This window comes from Erithacus rubecula (genome assembly GCF_903797595.1).
Source record: "Erithacus rubecula genome assembly, chromosome: 6".
NCBI classification, from domain to species: domain Eukaryota; kingdom Metazoa; phylum Chordata; class Aves; order Passeriformes; family Muscicapidae; genus Erithacus; species Erithacus rubecula.
The window spans coordinates 49,389,137-49,413,949 of record NC_136688.1 but is presented as its reverse complement, the minus strand read 5'-3'; the positions used below and the strand labels follow the sequence as shown (position 1 = coordinate 49,413,949).

At 35.2% G+C, this 24,813-nt stretch overlaps 1 protein-coding gene across 3 annotated transcripts in view; it reads right to left on the bottom strand.

Moving 5' to 3' along the window:
* The window catches only part of WDR25 (WD repeat domain 25), a 58,863-nt gene that overhangs the window by 11,662 nt on the left and 22,388 nt on the right, over positions 1-24,813 (bottom strand). For all 3 annotated transcript variants that reach the window (XM_079308193.1, XM_079308195.1, XM_079308194.1), the window contains exons 3-4: positions 13,618-13,765; positions 4,441-4,571 (exon numbers count right to left, since the gene is read on the bottom strand). In XM_079308193.1, coding sequence (XP_079164319.1) covers positions 4,441-4,571; positions 13,618-13,765 — 279 coding nt within the window. The remainder of the gene's footprint in view (positions 1-4,440; positions 4,572-13,617; positions 13,766-24,813) is intronic.

Genomic DNA, 24,813 nt, shown 5'->3' with positions numbered 1-24,813 from the left:
AATACTTCTAAAATACATAGCTACTTTAAGGTCTTGGGGTTATGGCACATTTCTTTTTACAGGGTTTTACAGGGTTTGTCTAGGTTCAGCTCCAAGGTCCAAAGATCCCATGGGGACTGTTCAGTATGATGCTCCCTCCTTGGTCAACACTGCAGATCATTTTTGCTTTTTTAAACATAGCAGCTCACTTCCAGGTTTTCTAGTCTTTTCATAAAATCTCTATAAACATTCCCCAAACTTTTCATAAATTTAATCAATCTGGTATACAGTAATAAAAAATCTCCAGAATAATCTCTTTACCAGAGAGACAAAACTGAGTTTAACACAAACAGAAAGAAATACCACTGAAATAAATCTCCACAGGCTATTCAGCTGCCTCTTTTTATTTTTTTTTTCAGGCTTTGATTACTTGTGTCTGTAATTTTGAGATGCCTGTATACTTTACATTACACTGAGCAGTTAACAAGCTGTCCCATCCATTCATTTCTCTGAAGTAATTGCCTAGCTTTATCTTAAAGATTTAAACTTCCTTATTGTTCTTTCATTCTTTGTCTTACTTAATACCCAAAGATGCATTTGAAACTATTTTGCCTATTTGCTCAACAGAACAGGGATAGCAATAAGTATGTTTCAACATTCCCCCTTTTCTTTCAATAACAGCCTCTCTGATTAATGGCCTACTGCACATTTCTGTCCTGTTTTAAAACCAGTCAGCAACTAAGAACCACACAGCCACTCACTCACTTCCCTTGTACCATGAGTGAACTGTGAAAATTAATTGAAAAGATCCATTTATACATCAGCAAGGTTTGCATTGTGTAAAGCAGGGATACAATTAGCTCCCCTAAAATTTTTCTGTGTTTTAATAGCTGAGAGGCTGCCTCAAACCAACTTGATACATTTTCTCTGGGACCTGAAAATCCAGTTTTTATACCACATTCAAATAATTAAAAAATATTAGCAATTAATGCTTATAAATTCATGGTCCTGGTCACAAGTACTAATTTTTTAAAATACCACTATGAGCTATTCTGTCATTTTCCATTAGCAGAAAACATCTGTGTGGCATACTGTCATACTCATAAAGCTGCTCATTTAAACCACAGTATGTATGTGTAATTGGACAATATTTTTGCAATTTTTTATTCTATTATGTTTAATGTTTTGCTCTGAATCTCCATTAAAAATACCCTGGTTTCCTGATAAAAATATAATTTTGCCTCATAGTTAATTTTAAGTTGTGCAAGAGGATAGCTTGTTAAAACATAGGAGTACATCCTAAAGAATGACCCCTGAAATTGAATTACCAGCAAATGCTGAAATTGAGTTTTCAATATGCAATGAATAACAAGATTCAGTTGCCTGATTTAGGGTGTTCTCTCTATTGACAAAATATGCTGCAAAGCCTGAAAAGGCTATCAGGAGTATGATGACAGGAACAAAAAGAATCATTCACCCACAATCATTCCAAAATGAATGACAGGTTAGCACACTTGAAAGAACAGGCAAAACAGGAAAATCTTGCAATTAATTAGGATGAAAGAACTTGAAATATAGAAAGGTTGTGTGTGTCAAAATTGAAACAAAATCGCATGAGGCATCAGACATCTATTAGAGTTAAGAGAAAAATGGCTTTTATTAGAACAGGATGAATTTCAAAATATTGGCTGGGACACTATCCAGTTTTAGCTAATGCTCTAACTCTTTGAGAGGGAAAAGATATGTGAATGAAGATAACAATATAAACTGAAAGCAGGAACACCTGAAGAATCCACTGAAATCCCCCAAAGTAGGAAGTGGCAGACATGACATACTGATGACACTGATAATTCATGCCTAACCAACATTTCATTCTATGCCTGACAGTTTGAAATGTAACTCCACTATTTTGCAGTAATGATGCACAGGTGAGACTAACCTCCACCTGAGGAACCTTTGTCTGCTCCTTGTTACTGCCTGATGTAACCACCTCTCTGTTTGCCTTGTCCCTGCTGCAGCTGCACTGTTCCCTGGTGAAGGATATTTCTTCTCTCCCACCAGTTTTCAGGGAGAGTTTCACTGAGAAGACTTTCCAAGACAGCCAAACAGCAAACTCCAGCCCACAGGGATGCACATATTTCCATAGGAGGCACCTTCTGTGGAACATCAGGCTGAGGTGGTTGGCAATATTTGGCAATCACAGCCTGAGATGCTTGTGGTGCTTTGCAGCCTCTGTCCAGGTGAGCATCACATGCTGTTCCATGCCTGCTCCTCTTCACAAGGAACTTTCTGAATCTATGTTTATGAAGGCCTGAACTACAATCAGGTGTGCCAGAAATATCAGTTGACAGTTTAGCTGTGGTTAAACTGGGGCACCATCAGAATTTAAAACCTAAGGAAGGACCTGCTTTAAGAGACAAATACATTTATTGTTGTCATTGCCTGGAATACAGCACTGTTTGATACCCTGTCTGGTGCCAAGGGAAAACACTATTGAAACTCTGATGATTCACAGTGGGGGAAAAAGGGCCAAGAACAGCATTTTTCAAGCCATTTGTCCGGGTGATACTATAACACTGTTCAAAGATAAAACAAAAGTACTGCAGATAGGCAGAGATACTGACAACAGGAGAGTAGCAGGCTCAGGAGAGAACTCAGAACTAATTTATCTAGGACAAGCACTAGCATCTGTTCTCTAGCCCCTTAGCTCTACTTGAGTCAATGCCAATTTTGCACAGTCTTCAGATCTTGTCATCAAAATCACTGGTATCAGAATTGCTAGGGAAAAAAAATTATTCAAGTGTAAGTCTTGGATTGTAAATATCCATTGTAAACAAATCTATTTCCTTGAAACTGAAATGCCTTCTCCATTATCAATATTTGAGATTGTGTCCTACCACCTGTGAAAAAACATTCCTCCACAACCATACACAATATGAGCTCCATCCAGACAGGCACATTTTTGCAAATGTGACTTCAGCCATTTGTTACTGTAGAACAGAATCAATTATCATTTTCCGTCTGGAAAAACTGGGCAGTCTACACACACACAAGCTGGAGGCATGACCATGCTCATCAATCAGAATTGATTTCAAATCTATAGAAAAATCATCTTCACAGATTCTCAGAGATAGTCACTCAAAGATATGCACAGGTGCAAAATCCAACATAAAGAAATCTCAAGAAAGAAAAACTGTATTCTCTATGTCATTTCCATGCCATGAAACCACTGATTCTGCTCTTCTGGATAAAAGACTTCTATTAGTCTTTCTTCTTCAGTTCCCTGTCAGGGGGAACAGTTAAAATAGAAAATTTAATTTCCTTTTTTAAAAGTTACATAGGTATTTTTTATTAAATGCACTTATATTTTGCAACTTAAAATTAGAACCATCTTCCTTCACAGACCTGTGCTTTGAGAATCTCCTCACATCCTCATGAATGAAAACTAGCCATCATACAAGTATGATGGATGCAATAAATCCCATTCACTTTTACAAAGGTTTCCATACTAACACTGTGACTCTGAAAGTCACAGTATCTTTATTTTCAGAGTAGCCTCAGATGTGGCAGTCTCAGCATTTATTTACTACTGTTTTCCTTTTAAGAACCTATTAACGTGGTAGAGATCCTACATAATTAAATTCTTTCCTCAAACATCAGTGACAAATGCAACTGCAGCACAGGAACTGGATAGAGCAACTCTCACAATGATTTCAGAGCTCTCCCAATAGAGCCCTCATACCTGAAATGCATCTCCCTGTATCTCTCACCTATTACTCTTAGGATGTCACAGACAAAGTGTGGCTAAGCTGTCTTATCTTTTTCAGGTCCCTTCTGCCATCCTCAAGGGCAAACATGGCAAACTGTTATGAGGAAGATCTACCCACAGAGAAATCCAAAGGAAAACAAAGAACTACTCACTTTACAGTCCCTGCTTCTCTTTGAGCTGCTCTATGCATGAGGATGTTGCTTACCTTACCCTTCCACTGGCAGAGCACAGCTCTGGATGGCAGCTGGGAGCACATTGTTCTTTGTGGTTTATGATAAGTAAAAGCAGAGTCATCTATGGCCCTTCATGGACATAAAAATTGCTCCTGGATTCTATACAAAGGTACAGGCATACACATCCTGACCCACATGTAAGAACTTGAAGAGCAAATTTGCTGAACTGCTTCCTTGTTTTTCACAATCCTTAAGTGAGCTATTTGTTTTGTTTAATTCAACTAGGTGTTACTTATATTTACAGAAGGAAAAAAATAATATTTTTCTGTACAATGTTCCTCACAGCACTTAAAACACATTACAGAGGTTCATACCAACAAATAGGAACACAGTGACAAATGCAAAAGACTTCAGAATAACATTTCAATGAAAGACCAGTAAGTACATCTAGCACTATATTAACACACAGCACACACAACCTAGGAAACACTCTGAAAGAGAAAAAAATATTTCCTTTACCTTAGAAGTCCTTAAATCCCATGCTTTAACTTCTGGGCTGAACCCTCCACAAATGAAAACATTTGACTCTGTAGGGTGGAACTTCAGTGCACTGATCCTAAATTCTGTTTTGCTGCTAAATATCTGCTTCCCTAAAATGAAGTGACAAGCAGAGATTAAAATTTGAACAGAAAATGAAATATGGTATTCATTTCAACTTAGTTTCAAAAATATCAAGGTTGCTTAAAGTGAATATGCTTATAGTAACACATTTCAAATATCTGCGACTAGTCTAATTTAATGAAAATAAAAGACAACTCACTAATGTCTATCCACTAGAAATTGCCCCTGCTCATGGGCCTCTGCACCACTGACTGCTTCCTACTGAAAGGAGACAACAAGTTGTTCCCACAAAAAGGAAAGCAGCTCCACTGAGGTCACAGTTCAGACCATAGGCAGGAAGAAATCCACAAATCTAATGGCTGGTTTCCCTACAGAAAAGCCATAGCCTTTTTTTTTTCCAGTGAGACAAAAATATCTAGAACAAAACATTGCACACAAGTACCACATCCCAATCTTTATTACAACTCCTAAGTTGTTTACTTAACTCTCTGTGAAGGTAGGAGTGAAACTTCATCTCGAAATTAGGAAATAATTTGCAAACCACCATATGAAGCAATAGCTGTTCCCATGGATACACTGTTGCCAACATTTAATTGTGTACACTAATCTCCACAGGATCCTGTGGTTAGTATCAATTGGATTGCCTGCACTTTGGAACACAACAGAATTCAGCTAGATTAATTTATAGGACTTTTCCACACTTCACTGCTTCCTTCCTCCTAACAAATTCATATTACTGTACATTCACTGAAATAAAATTTTTGGAACAGCAGTATGGAACAAGATAAATATATCTGCTCACTTTCACAATAATAACTGTGATTTATATTCTATATATCCTATATAAAGATCTACATTAAATAAAGTTACTGCTGTAAGCCACAGTGAAGGAGGTACTGCAGAAGTAGAACAAAAAATTCCTTTAAAATACTATGATAAAAGCTTCTTAAAATATTCTTTAATTTGCATTTTATGCAAGGGAGGGTTATCTTAAAACAGGCTTTTTTAAACAACTGAAGATGCTTTCAGCTAAAAACATTACTGACAGATGTAAACTCTTGCAGTTAGGTGTAAAATACTGAAAAACATTCACACAGATTTTTTTATACTTACTTAATTCTCTGGGGCCAATTTATTTGATTTCATCATCAATTCCATTTCCCTTATCTGCTGAACTCAACTTACATAGTCAGTAGGCTAAGACTTGTAAAATTACTTCTTTATTCAATTGAAAAATGAAAAAGGTTTTATTTTATCACACATGCTCATGAAGGGAAAAGACAGGGAAAAAGATAACAGAGAGCCTAAAGGAGGGATGAGTGTTGTTTTATGTGAATTCTGGTATTTGTAGGAGATTTTTGTCCTTTTTTCAAATTACTCTCCACTGATTGCCAGTGCAAGATCTAAAGGGCCTCTCTGCCACCACTAAGTGAAACATTTAATTTTGTCCATGAGTTCCTTCCCAAAAGGACAAAAAAGTCATAAGGGCAGCAGAGATTTTCTCCACAAGTCATATCTCTTGCCATGGGACCTTTCAGAACCCCAACAGCTACAGGGGAAAAAAAAGAAAAAAAAGACTCAACAGGGAAGGAAGTATTAAAATCATCAGTTATTGGAGCAACAAGATATTGCTCTCATGTACACCACTACCAGGATCATTTGGGAGGGCTTTACAAAAGCCACATGCACAGACATCTTGCTCTCACCCACAGCACTTGAGAGGCTCAGTACTCAGTTTAACAGCACTTGGCTCCCAAAGGAATTGGTTTCTTACTACTTCCCAGAATAATAAAAGCCCTGGGAGTCTAATCAACAAGTTTTCAATGGGACTGCAGCCAGAAATTAGTTAAAATGCAGCCTACCTGTACTAATCCTGTCACACAGCTTCATAAAAGGCACATCAAGTGGTCACTGCTCTCCACAAAGTGTGCTGTCCAAATGGCATTAGACATATCCATAACTGATTCAGTGGAACTCCTCATCTAAGCTTTCAGCAAACAGTGGCTTTGCTGTGTGTTTACCTCCACAAGATTTCTCAAAATTGCTTTTTCTATGGTAAATACTTTTGCTCTCTAGCCTAAGACAGGGGAAAGTCAAGTAAAACACAGGCAAAAAAGATGTGCATTTAGTTCAAGATGCATTTAATCTACTAACTACAAGATCTGTTACCTTTTCCACAGAAAGACTGATTTAACAAAATTTGTTATTAATTAGTCATTTTTTCAATCTCATTTTAAACTGTTTCCAAGTAATTTAATCATTTGCCTGATATTTTTTTCAGAAACTAAAACACTCTAATTCCCTACTTTGTCTCCCCCGTTTGAAAGAGAAATGGCCACTGAATTTGCCCTTTTCTTGTCTTCTAGAGGTTGCATTTATCCAAAAGCTCTCAGTGACAGTCACTAACATAATTAAACCACAATAATCTCAGTGTCATGAATTCCACATTAAAGTGTAATAACAAATATAATGCAAACAACCTGAGCATCTTATTTACCTCTACACTCTTTAACATCATTCTTTATCCTATTTTAAGATGCTACCTTACAATCTGATGCAGATATTAACCTTTTTTTTTTTTTTTTTACTTAAGTCAGAAACAACCACAATAAACTAATCCTAAAAGCTCAGGCTCTCCGAGCTGAAAGACAACTCTCCCTCTCTTGTTGTCTCCCCAAAGTGAAATTCTATCACACATCTCTTTGTGGAAATTGAGTGGTCTGAAGAGTTTGGTGTTATTAGATGCAGACATGAATTCCATTCTATTGTCATGTCACAGAAAATGAGCAAGACTGGAATGTAGACAGGATGAACAGCAGCAGTTAGCAAACTCAAAAGGTGTTAGAGAAATGAAACACTCTTATTGTCAGAACTAAAATTTATTCACGATTCACTCAGAAATTTAAGAAAAATATCCATCTGAGAGATGGAACAGGTCAATGCAAAAGATGACATTGAGCATATTAGTTCATGCAACTCAGGTAATTTGAGATAATGAACTCATCTCTTGGCCTTTTTCTGTACAAACTTTGCTTAGTGTGTTATACTACTATGAGCAGAATTTACTCTTTCCAGGCTGTAATCCTGCTATGATGGAACCTACCCCACAGCTTGGGAAATTCAGGTTCAGTGTTTGCTACAGATCTTCCTCCACCTTTCTAGAAATCATTTTTTTCTCTACAATTACTCAGTTTACTGAAATGAAATATTCACCTTCGGGAGGCCTTATTTTATATACTGTAAAAGGAGGCCTTTGAGGAGAAGACCCCCTTACCCATAACAGCAAGCTTGTATATATCTTTATTGTGTATATATTTACTGCATTTTAGTTCTTAAAGGCAGCATAACCAACTCATAGACTGGAAAATTAGGTCTTTTGAAAATATCTTTGGCTAATTGAGGGAAAATCCATACCACATATCATTCTCCTTTATAAGGGGTTGTTACTCTAAAACAGAAATCAAATGTTTCACTAAATCCTTTATTTTCATAATTTCAGTAACAATATCTACTATATCTTTTGCAATGTGTTTTATGTTCTTTAAAGGCTTTAATTCAATTCTCCAAGCATTAAAGGCTTGCCAGTAGCATAATAGTAACACGAACAACATGGAAAAAAATCTTTAAAAATATCTTGAATATATGTTTCTGCTCCTTCATGCAGCAGCCTACTGTGAAACTGCTCAGGAATGAAATCAGATGTTTTAAAGGCTATTTAACATTCTGAATTTTTCACAGAACATCTGCACAGTTACTCAGCACAGGATGCCTCAGTAACTATGCTTAGGAGCCCTCAAGTTCACACATCAACCTGCATAACCCCAAATCATTTATTTCCTTACTCTAATCTGCAAAGAAAAGTGAAGCCAGAGAGTGACAGGGACACAAGACCAATCTTGCTTAGCAAAATGGATTTCCCTCTGTGTTTAGAAAAAGACATAAGACAATAATATACAAAAATATTTCATTACAGTCACAGTCCTGCACATGCACAATAGTGAGAAAAAACATTAGATTGATTAGACATAATTTGTTCTTAACAAATCAATGCTGTCTGTTACTTCCCTATTCTTGGTGTGCTTACAAATGGCCTTATTATTTTTTCAAGATCCAAGGTTTTATTGACTACCTGTTTTTCCTAATTTTTGTCCCTACATGTTCACAAGTTCACAGCACGTGAAGATGTTTGAAATATTAAATAATTTTATCTTGTAAATCTGAAATGTCCCCAGAATAAATACTTTTCAGCAAGGCTTTATACCAGTGAGCATAAGTAAAATGCTGTTACCTCCTAGATGGAGAGTGACCTCTAAACTATGTTCAGCATATTTAATAAAACTGCTGAATCTTGGGGGGAGACGTTTGACCTCACATCTAAGGTGCCTGCACACACTCAAAAAAACCCCAAAAAACAAACAAAAAACCAAGTAAACAAAAACAATATCAATCAACTAGGATTTTTTTCTGAGGTGTCATATAAAAGCTTTCTGCATATTAAAACATACTCTTTAAATAGTAGTGGGAGATAAAAGGAGGAACAAAGGAATGCCACAGCTTTCCTGGGGTGATGTCTAGCTAAGAGAACTAAAACTCCTAAGGGAACAAATATGAGTACATTAAAAATAGTAATGTTATATCTATAGGACTCTCAAATTAGAATAGAAAAAAATGCATAGAAAAGAAAATTTGAACCATTCTCTTGGTAGGTACAAAATGTTCCATTAAGAAACTCTCTTTCTCATTATAACTCTGGGGAAATTGTATTTGAAAGCAAGCTCAGTCCATGAACTAAAATACAACTGCAGCATTTGGCAACTTAGGAAATGTGCCAAAATTTCTTGGAACATTCCCTCTGTCATAATATTAAAGAAATGAAAAGTATCTACAATATGCAAATAGTAAAAACCCCAGCCAATGTTCTGCCTATGCTATTACACCAATTCATTTGTGACTAATGAAAAATCTACTGATTAATAAAACATGCATTCCAAAAATAACACAGTTATAAATAAATTCTAAAAATATAATTACCCTTCCAAAGCTGGTAGAGCATCTCCATTGCATCTGGATGTAAAGAAGTTAAATGTCAAATGTTTTGAAAGCATTTTTTCAGTGCTCTCTGAATATAGCACTATTTTATACTCTGTAACACTATTGTATACTCAATGTGTCTGAACTGTCTATTATTGAACAGTAATAGAAAATGATTATGTGTTATTGGAGAAAAACAAAACCAGAGAGTCTCAGACTGCTGCACTATTATCGCATTTGTGAAACCATTCAAAAGGCTTTATTTTTATAAAGAAATACTGTGTATAAAATAGGACAATAAAAAAAATTAACCAGTAACAGGCAGTAAATCTGCAGGTTTTGGATCTACCAATATTCATGAATCTCCACAGTGCAGCACTGAACTTGCCTGATGCAAACTGCAACAAATCACAGAACTATTCATGTGAATGACTTATGAATAACCTTGAGTTCTTTAAAAATTTACACACATTTTGGGTCCAACCCAAATGTGTACAAGAGCTTTAAAGAAAACCATATTTGTGGAGAGTCTTAGCTTCACATCCTGGTGTTAAGGCACTGGATGGCCTTTGAAGATAATAAATGATGATCTACAAAAATTGAATTTAAAAAACACTTGCACAGCAGTATCTCTTATCTCTTACCAAGTAAGAGAACTCCTTGTACATCCTTAACTTGAATTCTTCTCTTGTCCTGTTATGTGCCATGTAGGTTGGACCTCCAGGGGTCATCTCCAGGAACCCCCAGGGATCTTTTGAATCACTACTCAAATCAGGTCCAGCTGCAGCAGATTACTCTGTCCACTGAACTTTAGACTCCACAGCTTCTCTCAAGAGCCTGGTTTAGTATTTGACAACACTTGAGTTGACCCAACAAGTTTCTATGTTCCTATATTGTTCTTTTGCCTTGTATCCTTTCATTGTACATCTCTGAGAAGAGTCTGGTATAATTTTCTCTACATACTATATAAATACTTCCTAATCTGGCCTGGAATGACACTGACTTTCTTTGCTTCAAGAGAACACTGTTGATTCATATTCAGCACCAGGACCTCCAGGTAATTTTTCTGCAGTTTCTTTATAACCAGTTTAGCATCAGCCTGTTGCACAGGATTACTCTATTCTAGATGCATGCACTTGTTGAACTTCCTGAGATTCCTATCAGCTCATTTTTAATGCTTGCAGTATCTTAGATCTTTATACAAAAGAACTTTCATTAAATACACCTGACAAGAGAAAGAAGTTTGATGGTGTAAAACTGCAGGATAAGATTTAATGGACGTGTCTTCTAGCTTCATATCAGGATTTCTCTGCCAACAGCAAAAGATTTTCTTCATGATTAATGAGATTTCAGTGTTTCCTTCTATTCTGATGTTGTTCAGATTATAAAGATTGAAAAAAAACTACACCAGAAGATGCAATATGTTAGCTTATGGGATATCCAAACTTGAGTCCAATCTTAGAAAGAAAATTTCCTGAAGAATTTATTCTAGTGCTGTTTGTTAAAAAATAGCTGACATATTCTTTTGAGAAATATCATAACTAGCCTTCATCAGACCCAGAACAATTAGCCAGACTACAATTTCAACTTAATAGGGGAGAAACTGTATTCCCAACAGAAAATGACAAAAACCTCCACATAACTCAGCATCCCATGCATATACTATGCTGTATTTGCAACCTTTTTAAACTTTTTAAGTCATTCTATATAGACCATTAGGTTTCTTTTAGTGAAGGACATGTAGTAATTTTTATAACACAGATATAATACATAAAAAATATACTGAAAACAACTCAAGAAATATTAGATTTTAGGAAACAACTGGAAAAACATTGAACAAGAACAAAACATACAAGAGCACAGAGCCTGAAAGAGAGCATTATTAGTTATAAAATCCCACTGGCATGCACTTACTACATTTGAACACACTGGTAGTTAGTTCACACTAGCAATGCAGAGTAATTAGGACTGAAGTCCAAAAAAGTATATGAAAGTCCTCTGTGAAGAAACAGTTCTAACATCTATCTGAAGTTAATCAAAGAAGAAATCATCTCAGCACTGATGAAGAGTGAAGAGGAATGAATGATTCAGTGAACTAATGTAAATCAAAATCTTATAGATGCCTTAGTGTTTTTCAAATGGAAATGAGGCTTTTTATATCAAATTGATTTGGATTCCAGAGGCAAACTGCTTGCCCTGTCTCTCTGAAATGTATGAAAAGAACTTTACAACAGGGAAGAACTCAGAAACTGGCTTGCATACATAGGGAATCAGACTAAAATTCTGATTGCTCATATCATGCTTTTCCAATTTAGGTGTAAAAGTCAGGTCCAATCACAACTGCTGTTCAGAGGAATTCTATGTTCTTTAAATAAGGCAGTAATGAAGATCTGATATTTCCAAGTATATAAGGATTCATTTTATGTATACTATTAATTTAAGTAGATAGAAACACTATATAAATCATGAGTTACTGAGGAAAGAACCATTTATAAACTTAGCTGCTTTGAAACTTAGTAAATATATTTTGCTATTATTGCCATTTCCTAGAGAAGTATAAATGAACCACTATAATCAACTTAATCCAGATTCCTGTCCCATTATTGGATAGCCAAGTCAAAGAGATGTTTGAAATTAAAGTATATTATTTAAATTACGTATCTTCAGAATTTTTCGTATGATTTTATGAGATTTTCCCAGAGTAAGGAAAAATTACTCAGATGCACAAAAGCTATTCAGCTCCTGTAAATCCCATTATGAAGATAGCCATTCCATTTAGAATTTGTAAGCATTATATACAAAAGTAAATGCACTTCAATCAGAAAGATTCAGTTATGTGTGAGACTAGAAAGGTTGCTGTAAAGTCTAACAAATTAATGACTTGGTATATTAACTTCACGTTCTTCTACACCAAGTATAGAAAGCTCCTTTCCTCATTAAAAAAGCTGAATATTCTCAAAACATCAGTATTCTGTAAATGTTTTACATTTCCACACTGCAACAGCTCCTTTCTAGCCATCATTGAATTCAAATACAGCTATCATTGAGAAAAATAAATTCTTGAAGCATGAAAAAGAACCTTTTCCTCATGTGAACAATATTTTAAAATTTTCTTGGCTGCTTTCCCAGTTCATCTGAATAGGACTTCTGCTTTCCAGATATTCAGACACAATGTAATTCTTGTTTCATGCATGAGAAAATCCTCCTAGACAAAAACCGCTGGTAATTTTTGTAAGGGTTTCTATTGTAGTCTCACAAAAAATATTGCACCTTAGCAGGAGTTAAACACTTAAACTAAGTGGGAAATGTAAAATGTTGCACCTCTTCCCTTGATAAGGTCCCATTTTGGATCTAATTCATACATCCACACAGAGATGTCCTATTATGCACAGCCCCAGTGAATGCTGGTATGTTGGTAACATACATTAAGGAAAGAAGGAATATAGCTGACAGAAGCACTTTAGTTTGTGAAGGAGACATGAGGACACACAGCATCGAGGAAATTAGTTGTTAAGGTTACAACAATCAAATCCCAAATCAAATTCAAAAATGCATCAAAGCAACACAAGTTCAGTCACAAGGTTTTCATACCAGAATTTAAGTTTCTATACTCCTAATTAAGGTCCTATTCAGAAAAAAGAAAAATCACCTAATTAACTTCAAGCACAAGCTTCAACCCAAGAGAGAATGAGATACAAGCCTATGTTTAAATTAAGCATATGTATAAATGTTACTGAAGTCAGCCTTAAGAGGCTGTTCAAACACTTCAATGAATGAACATGACAGAGCATAAAAACACACATTTCATTCCATTCATCTGTTCAGTATCTGAAAAAATTACATGGGATCATGAACTGTAAGATATTTCAGTTTTCTCAAACTTCTCCAACTACTCTTAATTGCCAAAATCCATTTTTAAAGTAAGGTCGCATTTCAAGAATTCTAAATTTTATCCACAGATTTGTCTATATTTTAGAAGAAAGAATAAGGCTAGCAAGATCCCAAGTAAAGAAGTGGCTGTAATGCACTCTTCATGGCCTTTACCTGTTTCTACATCTGTTAAATGCAGCATGGAATCAAAGCCCCCACTGAGGATCCTTCTCCCACAGGACGACCACCGGGCAGCCCGAACAGCACAGGAGTGACAGGAGTAGGTTTTTAAACAGCAGCCTGTATCTACAGCATCCCACACCTTAAAAAGAAAGATAAGGACACCTTTACAAAGAATCACGGTATTTTTTTTTTAATAATAATTTGCTACAGCAAATCATTTTAGTTGAGCATTCTGAAGTTGTACTAGCTAAGCTGTAAAAAATGGTTTGAAATAATTGCATGGTTGATTAGAATTAGAGCTTTTTATTAACAAGCCACAAATCAGTGTATTTTTATTACTTTTGTCATTTCTTGAAATGCCTACATTGCTTTCTCTTCATGTTATACTTTCCCATTCATAATGCTGTCCTGATCTGTACAGGGATGTATCCAAATACATTGACCTTTAAATTTTTCTTCTAAATTTTTGTCTCTATCACATCATGCTTTCCATCTAGTAAGAAGAATACTGACAGATTACAACTATCACACCCTACCATGCATGGGCTTTTATCATATTTCTTAGTTTGTAATTTTAAGTAGAATTTTACCTTAACTTCACTGAGGAAGCAGATAAGAATATTATCATGCAGCTACATGGAGATTTTTAAGGACTGATCTAAGTCCTCTCATTTTTCATTTTCTTCTGGAAAGAACTAAGTTGATGCTGAGAATTTCTGAAAATCCTAGAAGTTATCCAATTTTTTCTAAGTATATAATAAGAAGCATTTTCAGAACATAAATAGTCCAGCTCATATTTTAAAAGCAATTTTTAAAGAGACAGATACTTGTTTCCAAATACTATATTTTAGAAAACACAACTACTCTGACTTTAGTTACCAAGTACAGCCGACAAAAATTAAAAGCATATCCTTTTCATGGTTCTCTTTTTGTGATAGTTTTAAGATAAAATTAGAAGTTTAGCAACAAATGGCATATTTAAAAATCCAGTATGATCAGTTCTGTGACAGAAAGGTAAACATCAAAACTATTTTCTTATAAATTTTTTTCTTCAGTAAATACTAGATTATAAAGTATCCTGTAGTTGTACAATATAATACTTATTGAGCTTAGAATGTGAACAGGGAGAAAAAAGTGAGACTTTCTGTATTTTTTATCTTCAACTACATTTTCTTCTTACTGGACAAAAAGGACTTGCTGACAGTATCATTACATAATACATTCTCAGAAGACAAAATTCCAGTATAGAAAATTATTTTATCAAAAGATCTTCTATCATAAAGCACAGTTCTGCAATTCAAAGCAACCAATCATTATCATTAATTACTTGACTAGCCAGTAAAGACTGAAACTGTGAGGGCCATACCCTTAGTATTCTACCTTAATCACAAGTTTAAAAAATCAGGGAAATTTTAATATTAAACTGCTTTTGAAAGTAATTTTCTCTCTTTTAATGAGCTTTAATGATTGTTTCAAGTTTCATAGTATCAAAAAATGGTTAATTATGTCTTGGAGAGCTTTTAATACAAGGAAGCTAATGAAAATGAATCAAGATGAAAGGAAAAACAGGTAGTACATGCTTCCAACATTTTCTGTCAGGTTTTAGAGATTAAGTTTTTGTACAAGAAAATGTACCATTTTCACAAGAAAGGTAAAGTAAAGCAAGTCCGACAGCACTTTTGAGTTCATGCTTCATTTAAAAAAAGCTACATAATTGGAAATAGCACATCCTTAAAGCTGCACATTTCCCTCCAGTATGTGAGCTGGAACAAGTGATCCACTTTCTGTGGACAAGACCACTGACCATGTCCAAGGGATAATTTACCAAGTAGCACACTTATTTCCAATTTTTTTACTTTCCATCAGCTCTTTTTTGCCCAGATAATGGTGGTGTTGTAATGCTTTCTGGAATTAGAGTTGCATGAGCAAGGTAGTTTTGACTGAGGAAATTCACTTCGTTTACTGCCAGTTAATGTAAAATTTTAATTACAAAACCAAATTTTGAGGAAGAAAGAACAAGAGTTAAACAAGCACTTAGGGGAGTACCATCCCACTTCAGTCCAGTCCTTCTCCCCCTGCTCCTACCCAGCTTCATCTGTTTTCACTGGGCATGATGGTGAAATGCTCAGCTGAGCAGTGAATGCTCAGTTGTAATAGAGTCCCAGTCTGCACCTCAAGTGTCAGAGATGTTAACCATGGTATATGCACAAATGGAGAATCTTCTGCCTTTCATTACAGGGATCACTGCAAAGCCACCATCATGTCAGCATTTCCTTAGGGAAACTCTTCAGCACTTCCCCATTCCTGTGTATTTCCACTGCTTAACCAGTGGTAAGTGAAAGAAATGTGGCTTGTGGGACAGTTCCACTGTACTCTGTGCAAAGCTTGAGAGGAATGTCTGTTCAGCTGCTGGTGCTTGCTCCATCAGGCAGCCACCACCACTGAAAAAAGGACAGATTGCAAAGGGATGATCCTCTGCATCTGAGTTGGCATCTCTCTGCCCAAGACTCAGAGGTCAGATCAACAGGGTGATGGGCATTTCAGGATTTTAATTTCAACTGAGAGATCAAGTGTGTCACGGTAACTTGTGTGGAAATAAAGGCCTTTGTAGTCTTTTCATTCTTCACTTCCGAATTCTAGGAACTAGGGTCATTAAAGCTTCCTATTTCAAGTGATGGAAATGTGAATCATGCCTTCTTTGGCAAAAAGGAACATGAATTACAGACTCTTTACCAGAAGAGGATCCCACACATACTCTTCTGAGTGGCATCTATAAATGAATCCAAAAAAAGGATTTGTTTTCAAAATCAGTCTAAGCTGAAGATAAAGGCTACAACACCATAATCTAAGAAGTCACGGTTTGAAGAATTTCAAAGTAATTTTTTAATAAATGAAGTGTCTTATAACAATTTAGAAAATTTCACTTTAAATACCAAAAGCTGCTAAACATTAACCTTCTAATAAATACCTTTACCATTAACATTTGTAGAATAAAATCCCAGATTTACATTGAATAAAGATCATATTTAGAACAGATTAAATTACTTGGGTAGAGGAAACAGTTCACTGAAAAACACAGAGGCTGAGATATATATATATATATATATATATATATATATATATATATATATCTTCCTTCACAGGCATTGAAACACATGTATCAAGTATTATAAGACTAGACATTATTATGCATCTGCCAAAGCAAGACACATTTATATGAAATTATTTTTACCAAGAGATGAACTGCTTTAAGTGTTGTAGCTTGACTTCAAAACTCAGCTCTCACAGAAATTCAGTATTATTTCTAGACAAAATACTGAATTCGTATTAAACCTGAGGTTGCTCTTTTATCTTGTGATGACCGTTGTGATTTTAATTGCTGAGCTAAAATTTAAAAGCACACATTTCATCCTGCTACTCTGAAAATACTTTTTTGCCACACATTTAAGTAATGTTATATATTATAAACAGTAACCAGTCCATCCTTTTCCATTACAAGAGTAACAAAAACAATGAAATATGCAACAATTATTAGAAAAAAACATATATTACCATATTACCTCCTCTAAAGCTACAGTTATTAACTAATTAATTATACAGTATTTGAAATAAATAAACAGCCAATACTCATTTCTGGCACAAAGATATCATAAAAAGTTTAATTTTATTTTTTTCCAATTTTATTAAAATTTGCTTTAATTTAGCAAACAGGTTAATCTTTCACTACTATTTCTTACTCTTCTGTTCTTCACTATTTAGAACACTGCATTTCCATTTTTTTCCATTAATTGTTTTAATTTCATTTCCTCTCCCATTATAGAAAGCATGGTGATTACATAGTTATCTGCTAGGATTAATATATGGGGCCAAAATGGCAGGTACAAACAGCAAAGCGACAAAATTATACCAGTGATTTCTTTACAAAAGCAATTTTCCTTTTACTTTCTCTGAGGCACAGTGTAATTCAATTGCTCTTTCTCATTCTCTATAGTATTTGGAAATAAAGACCTCAGAAGTTGTTTGCTTTCCTGTGTAGGTTTAGAAATGCTATGAAAATACTGTAACATGTATTTTAGGTAACACAACTAGACCTCCTTGCCCTTGAGAATAGAAGTTCACAAAGCACATAAGCAACTATACAATATAAAAGATGAGTTTTATTTTAGATATGTTTTCAGATCCTGTTTTCTGCTTTCAGGAAAACAGCCTTGGAAAATAAAGCGGTTTGGGTTGAAGATAAAAACTCTCTTGGTAAGTCACAGCAGGAAGCAGGAGAGGGTAAGCACTTGATACTCAAGTAAACAGCAATCACAGAATAAAGCTCTGGGGTCTGCTGCACTGTCAACAAGCTCATAAGGCACAAAAGAAAGGCTTTTATCTTACTGATCATACAATCTAGGGACTCATTCCCAGAAAAAAAAGGACGCAGTAACATAAGAAGAGTAACCAAAATAATATGAGAACTCATCAAGCACAGCAAGACTGATAAATGAGGAATTGAGCTCATCTCTTTCACTGCCATGTTATGATTATCTATGATGCACTTGCCTCCAATTCGGATAGCAGAAAAGAAAATCCAGCAGCCTGACTTTTAGAAAAAGAAAGGTGCATCTATTCAAGCAGGCAGTCAGTAATTGCACAGTGAACCTGAGAACAATGATTCAATTGTGATAAATTAGAGGTTAGAAGCAAGTGAGGAATTAAGTTGTATGCATTTTGAATTTGCATGCATAGAGGAACTACAGCAGAGCCAGTCAAGAATACTAAACAAGAAATTAATTTCTGGAGCATTAAAATTAAAAACGTTTTACATGGATGGATACGTGTTCATTTCAACATAACATCCACACTAGAAGAACACTTCCCCCCTCAGTTTAGCCAAGTTGTGCAAAGCTGTGTTACCAACTTCCTCTGTCAACGGCTCCTAATGAACTACACAAGAATCATTTCATACTTTTCAATCACTATAAATATAAAAGTGGCATTTAAGAAACAGCCCTGTTCAAGGATGATGCGGGATAGTACTGAGCTGCAGGATGCATGAAGAAATAACTATGCTTTGACTAGAATAGACTCTGTTCCATTCCACAGCCCAGGCTGCTCCACAGACTTCTGAAGCTGAAGATATGAGCCATTCCTTTCCCTTTCTTGGAACAGCACTGCTCCCTGATGTGTCTCAAGGAGATAAAACTGATACAGTTTTTCACTTTGTTTTTTAACTGCAGAACTGATTTCAGGTCTGAAAGATAATATGCCATATCTGCTCACATGCAGGGATTCAAGGGAATGGTGCTCCCTGAACTACACTGCTTTTCCAATCTCATCAATATCTAAATACTGTAATTTCTAACAAATACAGTAGAGAAAAAAGCCCCAAACTATCTACATAAAACGTATTTCTAGTTTTCAAAGCAGGCTCTGATCTGTACTTTAAAAGGTTCTTTGAAAATCAGTGGGCCAGAGGGCAGAAAGAGTCTCATGGAAAACTTATAAAAAGGAATCTCCTGCTGTTACTGCTTTTCCAGATTCCCCACTTGGGTGAGGTGCAGCTTTGGGCAGGACTGCAAAAGCTAAGAGTTATCTCTAACCAACAGCAAAAAGGATAAGGGGCTACATAAACAGGTACACTCTTGTTGATAGAACTGAGACAAGAGAATGCCAGAAGGGAAGCAATAAATAGCCAAGCACTAGAATTGCTGGGTGTGCCTAAGCCTCTCCAGCCACTGTGCCACTTACAAAAAAGTCTGATCTTGTATCTAACATACATAAATTCCTAAAGTAACTACAGGAATATTTAGAATGTTTTAATCTTGTTTCAATTAATGTCTTGTTAAAATATTGAACTAAATAATACTGTTGTAGCACCAAGTAAGATTTGTTGAAAGAACTGCAAAGTAGATCACTTGAACTCTTTTGTCTAAACCTGCAGTGTGAAAACTAAATTAAGCTCAGAAAAACCCCTGTGAGCTAAGGTCACTTGGTATATAACTTTCAAGTGCTAATAAAATTATTTTCAAACAGTTATGAAGGATGCAAATAGATGTTCAGACTGTTTCATGAACTATGAGTGATGACATTTTGGACATACCAGCTTAATTTTTAAACCAACTGTCCCCCCAAAAAAGAGTTCTTCTGCAGGATTCTGTATAGCTAGATAAAGCTAACACATTTTCAGATGCGTTGAACACTTGTTTCAGGAATGTTTAAAATGTTCTAGGGAACATATTTTAAATGACATCCCTCTTCCTAATCTAGACATGGTGTAAGAAGTATATACCAATGCTGTCATTTGAACATTTACAGATTTCCACTAGCTTTCTTCATGCAGCAGTTGTAATTCAAAATGAAATTATCTTACTAATCTGAAGGGAAGAAGCAACTTTATTATTGCTTTAATATCTGAATAAGAGAATAAGAATTTGTATTTGGATAGCTTATTACTTACTACACAATCCTTACTACTGTAGAAACAAGAATGCAAAGTAGAAAAATATGATAAATTCAATTAGCTGAGACAGCCAGCATAAGGTCTAAATTTGTTATTTTTCCCCTAAAAAATCTAATACTAAAATATCACAAGTGTATTAGTTAAATCAATGAGGTGTAAAATCTCTTCTACACAAAAAAAAAAAAAAAAAAGGAAAACAGAAACAAACAAAAACCCCAGAAACAAAATCAAACTAAACCAGAAAATAGCCCAGTCTATTAGACATAACATAGTTCTAATTTTATAGGGGGCTTTATTCAGGCAGAAGCATTCTAACTTACAATATTTGTGGCATACTGTCTGGCACTATTAGTAGAAATTACTCAGTGGTATGAAAACTGATTTGCACACATGTCAAAAAGCTTTAATCCTAGAAAATTCAGCAAAGGTTAAGTACAAGCACTACATGAGCTTCATGCCAATCAGGCCTATGAAATGCATTTCCAATTATTTGGTGGTTTATTTTAAATAAAATCCCTCCCACAGAAACTCAGCAGCTCTGTCTCCAGTGAATGTTCCATAATTGCTACTTGTGAAGCTTCGTTTGGGTGGTTTTCCCATTAATAGGAAAGTAAAAACCCAATCAAAAGTTCACTTCAAGATGCCAGCATCCTATATAATAATTTTAAGAAAACACTAATGGAAGAAGATAAAGCTGACATTTTCAGTTGGCAAAGGAGGGACAAGACAAATAAAATAGAATTCTTCAAAAATGAAACAAAAACTCCCCATCACTGTGGCAAGAGCTGCCCACTGATTACATACAATAAAGAAATATTCTTGGTAAAGCTTTCAGAACAAGAGCTACACTTCATTTAAATAGACCTAATGATTCACTACTTCAAAAGTTAACCTATAACACAAGGAAAATCTAATCAACCAATGAAAAATGAAGACATAAATAATTTTAAAGTATACAAACTATCTGGGAGTTTGTCAATATAAATAATTAATGTTGCCTCCACAGTAGTCTTTCAAGTCAAAACTGGCAAACAGAACTCTTCAGAAAGAAGTAAATCATATTTTTTAAATGGGAACAGTAAGACACTGAACAATACTGATATAAATATTTCATAGACATTTCTATGAAAGAATTTGATAATTATATTTTCCCATTGTATCAAAAGTGTCCTCAGGACATTCTAATCTCTTCTGCGAGAACTCTTTTTTTAACCATTTGATTCAGAAATGGAAAAAGTAAAGAAAACATGGACTCTGGTGAATTCCCATTTCTTGGATGTTATTCACATCTAGAATTACAGACAGAATGATGAAATGGATAGTTATTTCTATTCAGTGGTTTCAATATTCTTTCCCTGTTAATTACATGCAGTTTCTGGACAAACAAGCTCAACCCTGCAGCGTTCCCCAGCCTCTCAGAGGGAGGCTGCACACACACAGCTGGTGTAGGTGAAATGTGCTAAATGCTCACGGGTAACACATGCATGAATGCAGTAACATGGACTAGAAAAATACTAGTAACATATTCAAACACTTGATTAAAGTAGGTAAATGCTAGAGTATTATATAATTATTCAGAAGGAAGCCCTGCTGCTCTTACAAAAGTGAAGCTAGAGATTAGAATGAGCTTGTTTATAAAGAATGTTTACCCAAAATTAAGAACTGAAATACTGAAGAAGTATGAACAAGTTAATTTACATGAAAACACAGTTAAAAGTTTCAAAGTAACTCAGCAGCAGTTCTGAGTACTTCCATGACACAGAACTCCTTGTAAAATTTTCTTTTTATTATGACATATTTGCAGCCAAGCATGTTGAACTGAAATTGTGACAGGTTTATACTGAACTGTTTCCATTCAACAAGCTGAACAGGCAATTTCTTTCAGGCTTTTTGCACAAAGTCATATCAGAAGCAGATATATAATAATCTACTTCTTCATCAGTCCAATCTTCTGAGTAACACATACACATGAAATTCTCTTTTTGGATTGCATATCAATTCCATACACACGTTACTGTTATTTCACAATGCAAAAAATTTTTACAAAAGTCAGTCACTACCATATGATTGCTGAGGAAGAAGATACACCCAATAAAACAAACAAAATAAATATAATGCTTCTTTTTTTGGCTGAATGGTAACTTATAAGGTTTGTTGTGTTTAATAAACAAATGAAAAAATTAATTTGACTCCTTTACATGAGAAGATAAAAGTAGCATTCTATTTTTTAAGTGTTATATTACTTCAAGGAACAATCCATATCTTGCTTTAATTAATATCTTTGATCACTATTTAAACAAAAGGGTTTTAAATTTGAGGCGGTTTTCTAAAGACGTGCCTTAAAAATGAAGCTTCAGAGCATTTTTAAATGCTGGAGCATTCCCTCATTCACTTGAAAATAAAACTGTGTTTGAGGGAATTTTTAGCAGGGTTATTTTGTTTTCTGGCTGGTTTTGTTGTTTTTTTGGTTTTTTTAATGTGTTTCACACCACAACCATGGGCCATTTCATACTTTTGTAGCATTTCCAGTGAATGTCTAGTTAAGATATGGCACCAAGCCTTTAGTTTTAGGGACACAAGGTTTCCTACAGTGCAGTGTGTTTGGAAGAGAAGCTTGTTTTTCTAAACAGAGGTGAGGGTTACAAGTTTCAAAGATGCATTTATTTTAAGTATCACAGTGTAACACAAGGCACATTTGTATTATGACAAGAACACATTACAAAGCTACAAAATCAGTTTAAACTAATTAAAATCAGCAGGAGCTATATATCACACTTGTTTAATGAATGGTACCAACAGCACAGGTTCACCCCCACTAAATGAAAGAATACTGAAACAAGCCCAGTAAGATGATCTTGCCACTAAAAATACTTCCAGGAAAAGTGGGCAGATGAAGAGAAGTACTAACACAACTCAGAGTTCCTTGGATATCATCTGAATTTCTCTACAGGAATAACTGCCACTCCAGCAGGGGGATGTAAACCAAAAGCTGAGGAGACATGCTGAAGAACCTGAAAACTATCTAAATTTATCAACTTTGTCAACTGTAATCAAGTTGGCAAAGGCACAGAGGGATGTGAAAAAGTAACCTGTTTTTTGGTAATAAGTATTAGAGCTCTAATTAATATGTCAGTTAGAACCCATAGTATAAAACTGTTCAAAACAGCCACCCTACAGTTGATAGCATTTTGTATTAGTTATATTTCTTGACAGTATTAAGTTGTGAGTAAACTGACATGCCTATTTTCATTACTTTAAGGTAGGTTTTTTTTCCACATTGGCAAGTGAAATCTTCACAATTCTAGCTTTCTTCCCTGGAACCAAAAGATCATTAGTAAGAAAATTCTCCTGAAACCATTTTATCTTCCTTTAAAAACTTCAGGGAAATAAATTACACCGTTAGACTTTCAAAACACATTGATTCCTTCTATAAAGCACAGATTTGTTTGTTAGAATGTTTTATACCACATGTATCATTTTAAAAGACACTAGAAAATTGCAGACATTCGCAGAATAAAGTCTTCACTAAATGAGATCAAGATCTCTAAGCACACCAATCATTCTTTTGACTTTTATTCTGGCAGACAGCTAGTCTCTTTTGTCTCTTCCCAGTTCTCTTTTGTTCTTAAAAAAGAAAGATTCCAGAGGAACAGAGATGCAATAGATGTTAAGAACAGAATTCTTTCCCCTATTCTAAGATTTGGAAAAACACACTGCTTTTCATTGATTTGAGACCACTCTAAGTAGAATCCTGTTGCCTTAGAGTCCTTGAAATGCCAGCAAGACTTGTGGGACAGCAGCAGAGCCAGCAGAGCAAACACCCTTGGACAGAAATGTCACCTCAGCTTCCTCTGTCTGGTACCTTCCTTTACTCCTGGTTTCAGCACAAACTGCAGCACCAAGACCTCAAGTGGAGATGAATTAATCAGTCACATTACACACAACACTTGCTCATCCCTCTAAAAGACCTGGAAAATGCAACCTCTAGAAACCACACCAATTTTGACACACTAAGAAATGCATATATTAAGGTGTTATCATACATTTGACTGCGGTTACATATTTTAATGTCCAAATCAATCAATAATGCAGGGCTGCCCATGACAGCATGTGGTGACATTTTTCTGCAGCTATATCACACAATTAGAAATACACTGGAGTCTTCTTCACCTTCAGAGGAAGAAACATCAGAGCCCCCTCTGGCAGCTGTACAACTTTAACATGGTGATTTGTTTCCACAGAAATAGCCTTATCCTGCAGTTCAGAAACAGCAGTGGAGAGAAAAGATAAGTCCACTGTTTGATTAAGTTCTTGCAGTAAAGGTCCTGAAGTAAGAGCAGATATTTTCCTTACCCAGAGCAGAATACATTTTGATAAATACAACAGGCAGTTTGATTACTTGAATGACACTGAAGATAATGCTAAATTTTAGTTGTGTAACAGAAATAACTTTGTAATGAAATCGGGTTAGCCAGAACAACAAGAGAGCACCAAAAAAATAGGTAATTTATTTGGATAGGTTTTTTTTAATTTAACCGAATATTTTTAAATTGCTTTGAAGAATACACCTAGCCTAAAGGCTGCAGGGATAAACTTTGGCTGAGGTCTTCTCAAGATTTTTCTGCATAAGATGTTATTTAGCAGGACGGATGTACAATATAGGAACCTCCATTTGTTCTAGTTATACTAGGGTCACCCGGACTGAGAATTTTTCCAGTTTTTCTTGAGGAAACCATTCT